Source organism: Montipora capricornis, chromosome 6 (assembly GCF_036669925.1).
Source record: "Montipora capricornis isolate CH-2021 chromosome 6, ASM3666992v2, whole genome shotgun sequence".
Taxonomy (NCBI): domain Eukaryota; kingdom Metazoa; phylum Cnidaria; class Anthozoa; order Scleractinia; family Acroporidae; genus Montipora; species Montipora capricornis.
In genome coordinates, this window is record NC_090888.1 from 26,895,399 (window position 1) to 26,910,330 (window position 14,932).

The 14,932-nt window shown below is 39.4% G+C and overlaps 2 protein-coding genes and 2 non-coding genes across 4 annotated transcripts in view; 1 reads left to right on the plus strand and 3 right to left on the minus strand.

The window, feature by feature from the left end:
* Positions 1 to 2,106, minus strand: part of LOC138050404 (uncharacterized) — a 71,655-nt gene extending 69,549 nt beyond the window's left edge. Inside the window, exon 1 of the mRNA XM_068896735.1 lies at positions 1,963 to 2,106. Coding sequence (XP_068752836.1) covers positions 1,963 to 2,040 — 78 coding nt within the window. The 5' untranslated portion in view covers positions 2,041 to 2,106. The remainder of the gene's footprint in view (positions 1 to 1,962) is intronic.
* Trnat-ggu (transfer RNA threonine (anticodon GGU)) lies at positions 890 to 961 on the minus strand. The gene has a single exon. It is a non-coding gene; the product is annotated as a tRNA-Thr (tRNA).
* On the plus strand, positions 1,195 to 1,266 carry Trnat-ggu (transfer RNA threonine (anticodon GGU)). The gene has a single exon. It is a non-coding gene; the product is annotated as a tRNA-Thr (tRNA).
* A 10,470-nt stretch (positions 2,107 to 12,576) lies between the features above and the next one.
* On the minus strand, positions 12,577 to 14,816 carry LOC138053512 (uncharacterized). The gene is made up of 2 exons (XM_068900140.1): positions 14,443 to 14,816; positions 12,577 to 14,383 (listed from the first exon to the last, which is right to left on the minus strand). The coding sequence occupies exons 1-2, from the start codon at positions 14,814 to 14,816 to the stop codon at positions 12,577 to 12,579; spliced, it is 2,181 nt and encodes a 726-aa protein (XP_068756241.1).
* Positions 14,817 to 14,932: the final 116 nt, after the last annotated feature.

Sequence of the window (14,932 nt, forward strand, 5' to 3'; positions counted from 1 at the left end):
ATACAGTATGATGAAAGCTTTCTACAACCTAGTTTTAGTATTACTGGATACAATATTTCTGAAACGCATAATAACCTTAAGCTGGTTGTTAACACGATCACAGATGTCTGAAACATGAGGAGATTACGCGAGATGCAAACTCTCAAATCTCGTACTGCCGACCCGTAGTACGACGAGTTTGAAGAGAAAAATCGTAGTGGGAAAACGCGTTGCACCACCGACCTTAAAGTCGTTTAAATTTATTCTGCTTGTTTTAAATGCGCTTTAAAAGATTGATACAGACCAGGGGCACCCAACGTCAATTGTTGGAAATATTCCTTCGGAAGATAATTTGAGATCTAGAATTTTCGGAACTTTTCTTGTAAAATTTCTTGCTTGCCTGCCTCTCCTAGGATTTTCGAACATCTGAAAAATGGTGTAATTGCCGATTTTTAACGGATTTTTACCCTGAAAAGGTCACCTAGAATTTTCGGGAGCCTTTTCTCTGGCTGAAATTTTCGAAAAGGTAAGTTTTGATCCCTATAATTTTCAGATCACTAGACTTTCACCTAGGAAATCCGAACGGATGAAAAATTTTTAGGGGATAAAAATATGCCCATATCTACCGTTTAAATACTAAAATACGTTGACCAATGCTATGTTTAAGTGGTTTTGAACTATATTCTCGTTGGGTACCCCTGACAGACATTATAACATGAGATATATATATATATATATATAATGATTGTGTAAGTTTGAGCGGGGAAATAACAACAACTAACTGCCTCATTTACCTTTGGATCACCAACCTATTCCCTTCAGAAGGCGATTCACAGTGATTTCTGACAAGTATTAATTAGTAGTGTAGGATGGGAACAGAAATCGATACAACAAAGGAAATGAGTGAAAATGTGTTCAGCCGGGAATCGAACCCGGGTCTCCTGGTTACCGGTCAGATGCCTTACCACTCGGCCACTGAACCAACCCCGCCATTCAGCCGAATTGGAAGGACCTTTAAATGGCAAGCTCTGAGGAGAATCGCACATTTTCTGCAGTGAGGATCGCGTCACTATGCTCAAGTTGATCAGCGATTCACAGTAAATTTCCCCCTGATCAACTTGAGCATAGTGACGCGATCCTCACTGCAGAAAATGTGCGATTCTCCTCAGAGCTTGCCATTTAAAGGTCCTTCCAATTCGGCTGAATGGCGGGGTTGGTTCAGTGGCCGAGTGGTAAGGCATCTGACCGGTAACCAGGAGACCCGGGTTCGATTCCCGGCTGAACACATTTTCACACATAACCTTTGTTGTCTCGGTTTCTGTTCCCATCCTACACTACTAATTATATATATATATATATATATATGTATTCATTGACGTTTTGTGGTGAAAATAGGATACTGTCATCTTTGTAACAGCTTTTCGGAACTGCAGCCAGTTCGCGCTTGCCATGAGGTAAACAAACGAAGGAAAGAAAATATTTGATGTTTTTACGACAGCTGATTTTTTCAGCAGATTAATCTTGACAGAAACTCAATTGACTGATTATTAGCGGTTTGCTTTTATTTACTTTTGCTTTGGTAGATGCAGCTTTACTCACAAAAAACCGAATAAAAAGTTGCGTGGAAAACCGACTTCTGATCGAAATTCGTTTATGTGTAAGCTAAAGTTGCCTCTTTTACAAGTTGTCATCGGCGATCTAAGGAGTTTTAATCTCAATAGATTAACTCTAAAATAATTATTTTTAAACTTGCTCTTGTAACACGTTCATAAACTTTTTGCTGAACGTGAAAGCGCCGGCTAAAGTTTAAAAACAGGCCCCAAATTATTTTTGTATTCGTTGTTGATGTATGCTTAACGTATAACCTTATTTTTTCGACAACGAGTACGACTACGAGAAGGAGCTAAACTCGTACTCGTAGGCGCTCTCGTCGTCGGTGCTAAAACTCTCTAATATCAACATCGCGAAAACGAGAGAACTAACCTGTGCTTGCTGCGCAGTCCGCTCGACAAAAAATGCAAATCCTACACCAGTTAACAGGACGGTGATCACGAGATGCATCTTATGGCTAGGACAAGGCTTTCCGTGGTAATCTTTGTAAGAACACTGAAACCAGCAGCACTTGGAAGTTTCCTCTGAGTTCACATAAAAGAGGCAATTAAAGATTCACAACCCACTTGTCAATCTGTCATCTCCACTGAGTCATGTATACATTAAACATTAAACATATATACATTAAACATTAAGCCATGTTCCTATTTATCCTCGTCTCTCCTTTTCTCTTCCATATCGAAATCATCACTTCTACCATAATCATCATCATAATTAGAAATTTATTTGAGAAAGATCTTTATCTTACAAAAACGAGCCCTTCGGTTAATGTTCTTTGCTGGTAACAGATCTCATGCTATTCCTTTGTTTGTCGTCGCTAATGTTTTACCCCTCAATATACTTTATTTTAAAAAAAAGTACGTTCCTGTTTATCCCCGCAGGTGTTGTCTTCTTTTCTCTCCAAGAGAAGAGGAGAGAACACTTGCAAGGATAAAAAGGACTAACCTTTGGGTCAACGAAACTTTTAATGGTTCATTTTTCCGACGAATGTGACAGTCTGAAGACAGTATTCTCACCCCAAACCCCTCCGAGTCGTTAACTCTACCATCAAACGTTTCGTTGACTCAAAGGTTTGTGTCCAGCAGCAGCTTTTATCACCATCTAAAGTGACAGATGACACGGATCGAGTATTTTTACCATTTGAAGATTAAATCTCAGCAGATATTGCAAAGGAACAATATAAGGATCTGAGCCTAAAAGTACACACCACCCTTCAGTATCAGGACCTGCTAAAGCGTTTCGAAGTGCTTAAGAAAGGGAAAAACAAATATGACTGTTAAGTGCACGAAATGCTTTTCATGAAAGCTTTAAAACCATATCTCAACGTGCAATCAGACTCCATTCGTGCGAAAGTAAGTATTTTTATAATCTTTGCACCTTTGATAATTCTTAGCGCCAAAAATCGCTTTAAGCACTGTTATTAGGCATTAACTGATATAATTTTTTTTTTGATAATGGAATCAAGACTACTCCAAAACGTCGTATTTTACATTTTCTTGTATTTCTTCTATTTGTTAAATTTAAACTATTGAAATAATGTGATTTTTATTTATTTTATTGTTTAAATTACAGTAACAACATAATACACCACTTAAACTTAAAAGAAAAAAACGTTACAAACAGATTACAATATTGCTTCACAATGATCGATAAGGGGGTACCTATTGCTTGTCAAAAAGGAGGGGAGCAAATCGGATTAGACAACAAATTACATGACAATAGCCAGAAAAAAAAAAAACAGAGGGGCGAAAAAAAGGAGAAAAACATTCAGAAAGTCACAGCGACTGAATTATTTTGTGCCACTTCTTTTCGAATGCTTTTTGCCTTCCTATTGTGACTGAGATTTGTTTTTCTAGCTGTAAATTGCTTTTAATCTTATAAAGGTATTCTAATATCGAAGGTTTAGTATTGCTGAACGTACATCTTAAAATATAGTACCTAGCTAGAAGTAAACAGTGGTTAACTAAAATTCCTCCTTTTTCCTCATCAAGACCTAAACACACAGTTTTCCTTAGAACGTGAGAGGTTTGGATCAGGTTAACTTAAATCAGGAAATTTGTATGTTCTTCCAAAAAATATTTGAAACAGGACAATCCCAGAACAAGTGAATTAGGGTTTCCTGGGCATTTTGACAGAAGCAACATAGATCTGTGTCAAAGAACTTAATTTTAAATAAAAAGGAATTTGTGGCATTTCTTCTGTGAAGAAACGTAAACTGAAAGTTCCTGAGTTTTGTGCTTAATGTACATTTCCTAGGTAATAAATATATAGACCTCCAATTAAGATTCAAAACACCAAAATAAATGATAATGATGATTATGATGATGTTGAACTGAATAATGAAATTCGTACGACATCGGCAGGCTTATAAGTTGTTAAATGAAATTAATAGTGGCTACTACTTTAAAATACTGTATACGCAGTGCAAACACTTTCATTCTCTCTTTTAGTAATTTTCACTACTAGAAGAAAAACCTAATAATCTGTTACTTTTTTGTCATAATACTCTCACTGGATGAACCTTGGAAAGTATAATTTAGGATTAAAACAACCTTTAATTCTCACACACACATATACGTTAAGATCCGAGACTGGGTACGGGAATGACTTGTTATTACAAACCCCACGAAGACTGAATGTATGGTCTTTTCAGTGAGGCAAGTTAAACCACCGCACACGGACTTATTGTTGAGGTCTCACAACACACCCATTTTATAGGCGTTGTACTTAGCAGCAACCTCCCTTGGAGGGCTCATATTTTTGAGGTTTATAACGTAACCCTGTCACCTTTGAACTTGATTCCTTTGAGCATGTTCAGCTTCCTAGACGTTTTTTCATAGATGAAAAAAAAAAATCATTATAAGAGGCTCAATTACAACGTGCTCAAAGGAATCAAAAGAATCAAAGTTGACAGAATTATACAACTCATTACTTTGGTGCCGGTCCTGTTATGGAGTATGCTGACTTGTCATGGGACGGCTGCACGGAAAGTGAAAGCGATCTCCTTGAGCGTGTCCAATTCAAAGCAGCTAAAATTGTGCCAAGGGCCATCAATTAACCCTTTCACTGCCGAAAATGCAAATTGACACTTATAGATTTTACTCTGTCTAACGCCAGACGATTTTACTCGTCAATGGGGAAGCCCTCGGCAGTGAAAGGGTTAAGGAGACAACCAGAAATCATCTCATGCAAACTAGAAATGGGGTGGGAAGATGTAAGGATTGGAGGGGCGATTCACAAATTGTTGTAATATTTTAAGATCCTGAACAATCTCTGTCCCAGCTAGTTAAACTACCTTAGCAAGTTTGTGAAAGAACTACTTATTAAAACTGCATCTAATTACTCTCTCTTTGAAAGTCGCACGGAATGTTTTAAAAGATAATTATCCCTCCACTACCAGATTGTGGAATGATATTACTTTAAGTATCCATAGTCTTGAGTCTATTGGTTCGTTGAAAAGATCCTTATTTTCCTTTTTTAATGTCATACGTTTAAAAAACAAGAAACATTGTTTTATCGCGTTTAAAAACACGTGGCGTAGCCGAATGTTTCTATACCCGATAAAACAAGAGATTCAATTTTTTGAACGGCTTCAAAAACATTGCACAAAGAGCGTGTCCCTCTATCCTGGGCCAGGGGAGAGGGCAAAAACCCTCTACCCCTCAGGCCGGGCTGATACACAGCCTCGGGAGTCCGAACAAAGGTTCAAACTTTTACTTCACTACCCAATCAAACACAACACGACTAAGCCAATCACAACACAACTGTGTAGATACACGGGCATGTAGGACAGCAAGCGCTACAATATACCATATGAATACGAACTCCGCATAACAATACGTTAGCATACTTGATGGTGCTGACACTGGGCACCTGCAGGATACGAAAACCCAAAACCCTTTGGGAAAGAGGGAAGGCATTCTCCAAACCCTATGCAAGTGCCACTACCCCTTGAAGGCTAAGGGGAAAAGTTAACAAAAACGTTGCCGAAGAAAGCTGAACCTAGACTGATTCAGTCCTCTGATCCGTGCTGGCAAAATATCTATTTCTGTCAATTTCGCAGGCTACAACTGTCAGAAATAGCATAACGTGAGGGGAAAACTATATTAGCATACAAAAAAAAAAAAAAAAAAACAAAAACAAAAAAAAAACAAGCCGGGCCTCATTATACCATTCTTTTTATAAAGAATTTTTATCGGCTTTAAAGGTCGTGCACGTGACTTTTTATCGGTGTCTTGATAGACTTTTAGGCTCATGAATTATCAATGAGTTTTGAAGTGCTTAGTTATAATGTTATTTATAATTTTGCTATTGATAGGTTCAATGTGATTACCCGTTGACGTTTACGTGTAGATGATGTGCATGTGCGCTTAATAATAATCTTTTCAAAATAAGGTATACAGAATCTCCTGGTTGTTGTTGTGGTTTCTGCATGAAGGCAGTTACGCACATTTATTCACGACTGTCCACCGTGAGTTTATTGTGCCGTTAGAACAAAGATGCTCACCTCTGCGCTTGTATATTTTGCTGACAGGCGGCCATCAATGTCTGTAATATAAATAACATCAGCCTTCTTATTTGGCCCGTTCTTGCTGTCGCTGGAGTAAAATATTTTTTTTATGTTCAGAAATTTATAAGCGAAACTAAGAGAATAATAAATAATACCTAAAACTACCTTTTGGCTTTCTTTGTCTTTCTGCTGCGTTTCCTCTTGTCAAGCCACCTTCACATTAACATTTAGAATATACAGAAAGTATCCCAAACATTCATAAAAGCTAATCTTAGCCCTAGAAATTTTTCTTTAGTCCTAATTAGGCCTTAAGGTTAGCTTTTATGAATGTTTGGGATACTTTCTGTATAGATATTCTAAATGTTAATGTGAAGGTGCCGGCTTGACACGAAGTACTAGCCTGCGTTTCTAATATAAGCCCATTCATCGTTATGTGTAATAAAATTATTCTCGAAGTCAGCCTTCTCGATGGGTGCTTCTCGATAAATCTTTGAAGATTTTGCCTTCTCTTTAGTTTGTATCCAGGCTATTGAGGTTGAGGTCTCCCATGAGGACTAGTGTTTGTTTTTGCAACTCGGCCCCATAAATCATGAATTCAGCTCTCTTTCCATGGTCAAGTAATAATCTTTACCCGTTACTTTAGGTGGCCTATATGCTCCAATCAATAGAAGGTCCTTTTTGTTGATCTTCATTTCAATTGCTAGGACCTCAATGTGTTTGAATGTTGGTGTTTTCACAGTTTTCGAAGCAATAGTTGAAGAAATGTAGACAATAAGTCTTCCGCCTTGTTTCTTTCTGTCCTTCCTGTACATTTGATAGCCTTGTAGTCGGAAATGATCAGATTTGTAAGAAGAGTCGATTGTCGTTTCAGCAAGTATTATGACATGTGATTTAAGGCTTCTGCTCAGTAATTTCAGCTCGATGTTTAGGTGAATTATAAGCAGATCATGTTTACGGGACTTACGTTGTTTCACCAGGTCAGGCTCATTCCGGTTCGGGTCAGCAAAAGCAGTGTCACTGCATAAACTCGACTGGCAGTGATCCTTCTGTTCCTTGGTCAAATCATACGTTTCGGTGAAAGTTAACGCGGTAAACAAGCATTTGGTGCAGACCCATCCGCACTTCGACATTTACCTTAGCAAGTTATATTCTCTAGAAAACATTCCACTACACTTCATGTGAATTAGTAAATTAAATTGCGTGCACTTCAAGGTGCGTAAAATTCGAGCTACCTTGCACTCACATAGCTGACAAATATTTCGACTATTCTCTCGCTGGTTTGATCTTGAATTTAATGCATCGACCGGTCCAGGATTTGGGCTTACATCACCGCAAGACAGGAAACCTTTTATCCTGAAGATTGAGTCAAAATTCGTGTAGCGAATAATCGTCGTGGCAAAGCAGCCTTTCTGGAGAGTAGTCCTTGCGATATGTCGGATGTTTTGTTGTCGCAGACTTCGATAAATAAGGGCCTCCTCAGCATATGTAGCCTCCACAAAACGGTGCCGGTTGATGCAGGACTGGGTTTGCTACCAAGCAAAAGTCAACAGCACATCGCGTTGACTGTGAAGAACCAGCATATCTCACGTCCGAAAGCCTTCTTGGCCATTACATTTCTTTTCGTTTGCTCTAGCAAAATTACTGATTTGCATTTTTGTCATATCAATAACCAATCGCCCAAGGAGAAATATTGCCAAACTGTGAACACAGAGAAAAGTTGTATTTGCTTTCCAAAACAACTGACACTGCACATCACAGCTAAGCTGCTTCTTTCAAAACATACCACTACAGAACTTCCTCTTGTTTGTTCTCATTGACGTTACTTTAGTGGAGACGAAGACAGATAAACCCTAAAAAGGCGCATGGAAGTGCAGTCTTTTCAGCTCTGAGTATCATTTCGTTCCCAGATTCGTGCCCAGCCTTTGCCGGCTAAGAGGGTAAGGAGGCTCTGGGGACGAGAATGCTCTGAGTATGTGTTAGCCCCCATTTCACAAACAGTTGTATGATCCTCATTCTCGTCCCCAGAGCCCTCCGTTTCTTTTGGTTACGTTATCGGCGAAACAAAAAGCTCAAGTCGCACTTAAGAATTTAATTTATCATTCGGGGGGAAAAAATGGGACTCGGCAAGCCCTTGTTTGAGCGCTCTTCAAAAAAATTAAATGCTAGAATTTCTGAATTCTGGCGACTACGACGAAAAAGGCGTAAGGTTTCCACGAAATCAATAGCGAACGTAAGCAACGACGACGGGGACGGCAAAGAGAACGTCATCTCAAAATATAAATTCGCGTTATTGTAATCACTTCGTAACTGTTTCAACCTTTTTAATAAGACAAGGTCCACAAAAACTATCCAATTTATTTGAAATTTGGACAGTTGGCAAAAATTAATAATTTAGCGGAGAAAATGAAAATTTGTCTCAAGTGCTGATATCCTTGATAAAACCTCAAATTTTGCTAATTTTTTTCAAACGACGGCAAAGAAATGGACAAAAATAACACACGTACGTACAGGGCGTGCAAAACTATTGCTTTTGTCCACTGAATATGCAGATTTGTGACGTTCTCGATGCCGTCGCCGCTGTCGTTGCTTAATTTCCCTATTGCATCGCCTGCGAGATCAGTCTCGATCGTAATTATCCGACAAGGGCATTCAAATTAAGCCTTTTAAGTAAAAGCTTCTTTATAATGATCCACTGAGGAAGCATCTATTATACCAAAAGACCGTATTCATAAATAGCGGCTAAGAAATTATTCTTTTGTGTTTGTGCTACTCATCCTCTCTTGCCGCATTTTAGAACATAAATTATTTTGAATTTTGTTCGTACAATCAAAGCTAGTAAGGCAGATTACCATAAACAAAAAAGAATAATGACTATGGCGCCGTTTATGAATACGGTCTATATCTTCTCTCCCCTCTCTCACGATTATTAAAACTTGAAGGAAATGCGCATGCATTAAGGACATCTGGTTTTGGCTGCGACCAGAGCCTTTTGTTTCGTCGATCACGTGACCAAAAGAAACGGAGGGCTCTGGGGACGAGAATGCATGGCCCTCTATGTCACTATGATTACCAAACACTACCCGAGATCGGGTAGTGTTTAGTAACCGGTGGCTCAGTTGGTAACCGGGCATTGGGCTGCCATTCGGGACGTCGCGGATTCGGTGTGGAGGATGGATTGAGCATCCACACCAAACTCCACGGGATGTCTCGCAGAACGACTCGAATACCAATCTGTTAATGTTGTATTACATGATCATGAAAGCCTAAAATATCCAGTTGACCATTCATTATTTCACTACGAAATGCGCTTCGTCTAGGAGTATCGATTTAACTTTGACCATAACTGTCGTTAAAAGATCTTTTCCGTTTCCTATAATAACTTCAGGAAAAATAATATTTGCAGCGGCACCTTAATTAAACTGTTCAGTGACTGAGTAGTCTCTCATCTTGCCTACGCTGTAACGACGAAACTCGAAAATGCCCCCAAATTTATTTATTTAAACCATTGCACCAGCGCCCTTGATAAGACACTAGGATAATCAAAGACAAATAACAAGCTTAATCATGTGAATTTGGTGGGAGCTGATAGATGACGGAATTTAATTTCCATGCCGTGTTACAAATTTATAAAAAGTGTCCTTTCCTTCGAATATGGAGTCTGCCAGTTCCGTCAAAAATTGAAAATAGAAATTTCGTATTCAAATATACAGTTCTGGGGGTTTTACTAAAAGCAGGGCCGCGGCCCAGCGGCCCGCGGCCCACGCCCATTACGGCCGAGCGGCCCGGCATTTGAATTCGTGGAGTTTTCGAAGGTTAAGAAATTTGCTTGGGAAAATTGCTGTTCTAAAAAGCCTTGCTTTGCTGCCACTCAGTTCGTTCATGTTTTGACTTCTCTGCAGTCAAAAGAGCAACGTGTTATTAGGGGGCTAAATACGATTTTTTAAACTTTTTTTGGCGTGGAGCAGAAAGGGAGATAAAATAAAAAGGAAAGTGATTAATTATCAAACACTTTAAAAATGGTGGACTCAGAATGCTATAGATATAGAATCTTTTAATAAAGCTCTCAAGTATACTTGTTTCAAGAAGTATATGGACGTCACAAAAAAATGAAGCGAATGGAAAATTTTTTCAAATCTCATAAAATGGCTTCACATGCACTGCCCATTTCCACATCTTGCATATGGTGTGGTCGCATCTATGCTTAAGACAGTTAAAAGTTCTCTGTCGGTAAGTACAACGTATAATTTTGTTACGAATCAATGATTTGTGAATTAGAAATCACAATAAAAGTGACTCAACTAACGTACAAAGTCTTTATTGAAAAAAAAAGGGTATCACACGTTAGAGGTCACGAAAAATGGCAACTACACTGCAAGTTTTAGAAGTTAAATTGGGGGAAAACTTATCTCCTAATGGGCCAAGAGCACCACATTGATCCACAATAGACTTCCCATGACCTCTTCTGGGAAAAACCCTCTTTAACTAAAAAAAAGAAACCGAAAATGCCCTTTCCGTGAAGCTGAATGTGAGGCGTTTTTTCATATTTTCTGGGGTGCACCCAGTAAGGCTTTTTAAGCCAAATTGTAGACTGGTTGAAGCTCTGAAAATTTGTCCAGGAAACTTATAACCTCGAAATTACGACAGCTTTGGGCTTGAGATGAGGTACACCGACACACTAATGAAAGAAAAAAAGGATGGGATTGAACGGATCCTCACTAAAGCAACTTGGAAATTCAGACAGCGTTTCTACAAGACATGGCATGCTTTATATTTTTTTTCTGTAGATGCCATTTATGTTTGCGGGTAGAGATATATCTACTTATTTATCTTCAACTCTCACTTCAATGTGGCTAGCCCCATATAAAAACATATTCGTCAAAAAACATTAAACGTACTACCATAAAACATTTAATCTGCGCTCATTGTATCCGCTTCAAATTTTTTTCTTTTTTTTAAGTACTTAGCATAGTAGTTTTACTTGACTCAGAAAGACATTTGGATATATTGATAACTTTGAAATGTCTTGTTTTTGGACGAGCAAACAGAAGATGTTTGAAAATTACGCAATAAAATCACCCTTGGCTTCAAATTTGCATTTTAGTTACCTTGTAACCTTGAATTGTTTTTCTATTACGCACGTATTAAAAACATCCCCTTTAATGTCATCTCCTTGGGCTATACGAAATTTAATTAAAGTCTACATTAAGTTTCCATTGATAAAATATGTCAAACCAAAAAAAAAAAAAAAAAACCTGAGTCAAGCTCAGAGCTGTGAAATTGAAGGTAATGGTCGCAAGGATAACGAAGGCGGTGGTGGTAGTAGTGGTGCTTCTGATGACGAAAGCGAAAAGGGGAAAATCGAGGAAGCAGCACATGCGAGGATAAAGGGGAACATGACAAATTATTGCGTTTAAGTTTATACATGACCCAATCAAGACTGACAGATTGACGGGTGAGTTGCAAATGTTTAACTAGTGCTTTCAATTTCTACCTAGACGCGAGACACCCTTTCCAACTACTCAATGCTGCTGTGTCCTTTTTACAATTAAAAGGTAATCGAAAAGCCTTATCGAAGCCATAGGATGCATCCTCCAATGGCAGCCCTGTTTATTAGTGTTGTATTTGCAGGTTTTGTCGAGAGGACTGAGCAACGAGCACAGGTCAGTTCTTTCGTTTTTTTCGAAGTTGCAATGAAAAGGAAATCCAAGGCAAGAAGAGCCAGAGATCAAATGATCAAGTAATTCCGCATTTTTTTTGTCTCCCTACTTTAATAATCAAATGATAATTCATTTCCCATGCACCAGATGAAGACGCCGGCGGAGATTTTAGTTGACCGAGGATTCGATGGAGATCAATTTATCAAGAAAGAGAATAAGTATAGGATGTCCAAAGGTTGTCGAGTTTTTTCTTCAAGCAACACTAAAAAAAAGAGTTTTGCCTGAGTGGTTGTGATAAATGCGTACGACATAATGCAAAATCTGTACGCGTGGTAAAAATCTTTTTTTTTTTCAACCTTGGGGCGGTTCAAATGTCGCACTTAACATGAGCTGACTGAATATCATTTTCCGTCGACCCAAGCAATCGCACTTCTAATCTCGAACTTATTTTTTGTAAACAATTAAAAACCGTGAAGGATGAAGCAGTCTCCGGGTACAACAGTGTTTTAATGATCCAAACTCTTTAATGATAGATGACTTCCTTTTAGAATACAATTCCTGGTAGACACGATTTCCTAAGATTTCCGAGATATAATTCCGCCAATACACAAAATATAATACCGCCAAAAAACCCGATAAGATCTAATTCCTGTCACATGTCAATCAAACTAAAGCTCGTGTAACACTAGTTTCCAGTTTTCAACACACTCCCCCCTGATTGACGTCGAAGTAAATCAAGAAAGTTTCAACAAATCAGACTGATTTAACGCAAACCCGAATTTAGCTCTTTAGCTTCAGTGTCAAACGCTCAAGATACGGTCAGACAGTTCCCGGAGCAGTGATCACTGTAGGGATGTCTTCATCTCTAACTATCTGAATGTTCATTCCACTGTCAAACTGTCCTGTTCTCGCATTAGTTACGTGTTCGTCACACACGTTGATTTCAAGAGGATAGAGCTTTTGAATTGGACGTTTTAAGCGAGTCTTGCGGAGAGAATTATCTACTGTTACCACTTCTGCTGCGCGCACAACGTTGTCTTGTCCCTGTAACAGTTTCTCTACTTTCCCCATTCTCCACTGTTGTCTGGGTGTCTTGTCAGCATAAATGTGCACAACGTCGCCTACTTGAATTGTTCTTCTTGGTTCACCTCCCTTGAGTTTCTGGTACTCGCGGATACCTGTAAGATATTCTTTCTTCCATCGATTTCTGAAATGGGTGAGAAGACCGTCTAAATATCTCTCTCGTCTAGGTAAAGTGTTTACAGGTACTGTGATGGCAGGAGATTGATCTAGAAGTCGACGACCAATTACAAGATGAGAAGGCGTAAGTGGAGTTTCTGTTAGCTCATCGTAGACATAGGTCAATGGCGTAGAATTCAAAACGCCTTCAGTTTCGATCAACACTGACTTTAACTCTTCATAACTCAACTTTGCATTTCCGAGCACTTTCTTGAGACACCTTTTCACAAGTTTCACACAGATTTCGAAGAATCCGCCCCACCAGCTGGCTGTGGGTACATTGAATTTCCAGTCAATGTTCCGATCAAGAGCAAACTTCTTAACCTTTGCATCTCGGAAAGTTTTCCCGTTGTCTGAAATAAACAGGGTCGGTAGTCCTCTTCTACCGAAGAATCGCTTCAGCACTCTTAAGAACGAATTGGCGGAGAGGTTTGGCGTAAGTTCAAGGTGCAAAGTTCTTGTACTAGCACATGTAAACAGAGCAATGTAACACTTGTGCATTTCTCCCTTGGATAAGTATATATTCTTCACGTACAAGGGTCCGGCAAAGTCCACACCTACTTTAGAGAAAGCCATTTCCTCTGAAACTCGGAATGCAGGTAGTGGTGGAGTAGGTGGAGAGCTGTAGGCTCTTTCTTGTAATTTCTTGCACGTAACACACTTGGAAAGTACATCCTTAACAGCTTGCCTTCCTTTGATTATCCAGAATTGTGATCGGATTTCAGTAAGAGTTTCTCCAACTCCATTGTGATTCACGTTTTCGCGGGACTGCATGATCACGAGCTTAGTGAAATGCTGCTTTCTAGATAACTGAATGGGATGTTTTGTTGAGTATGGAAATGAAGACTTCTGGATTCGTCCCTTGCATCGCAGAAGTCCGTCGGCATCCTTAAAGACTCCTAACTGTTCCCAAGTCGAACTTGATTTCTCCTTTTCTTCAAGTTTGGCTTGAACGTCTTTGTACCAGAGATTCGTAGCAATATTCTGATCCTCCATACTGATGTCAGTTATTTCTATCTTCCTCTTGAGCTTCTGGATGAATTTCAGCACAAGAGCGGTTACTCTGACAAGTTTACTGAGACTACTAAATCTTTCTGGACAGATGACTTCTGAAATGTTCTGAAAGCACTGCACGGATACTGTCATAACATTTGAAATTTCAGGTTTCCTTCTCAATTCCTTTGTTACTTCTTCTGGGAATGTACTCTCACCGATTGGATTATCAGGTAGGTTTGGCCACTGAACTTCTCCTTCTTTCAGAAATGGAGCTCCCTTCCACAATAGATCACTGTGAGCGAGAACAGAACTCTTTGACCCTCGCGACGCTATGTCAGCAGGATTAGACTCAGACGGGCAATATCTCCAGTGATCCTTACTCCACAGACTTCTGTGGAGACTTCAGATCTGTGGAGACTTCAGATCTTCTGAACTCGATTCTGAACAAACAGCTTGAATTGTTTAAACTCTCTATTGATCCACCACCACCACACGATCTGAGAGTCAGTCCAATTGAAAACAGCGTCTATCTTCATAGTGCAGGTCAATGCCTCATGCACGGCTGTCATCAAATTCGCAAGTGTCAAGGCGGCCATTAACTCCAGTCGAGGGATTGATTCACCGATCAAGGGAGCAACTCTTGTTTTGGACGCTAGAAGGCAAACAGAACTGGTTCCAGAGGTTGTCAACCTGATGTAGACATTTGCTCCATACGCAGACTTGCTAGCATCTGCGAACCCATGCAGTTGAATAGACGTGACCTCTTCGACTTGAACATCACCCAGGATGCAACGAGGCACTACAATGCTTGAGACTTCCCACATGTCTTGTAGTAACTCCTTCCAGCGCGACGCGAGACCTTCCGGCAAGGCTTCATCCCAACCAAGTTTTAAATGACAAATTTCTTGGAACATGCACTTTAAGGGTAAGATAACTGGTG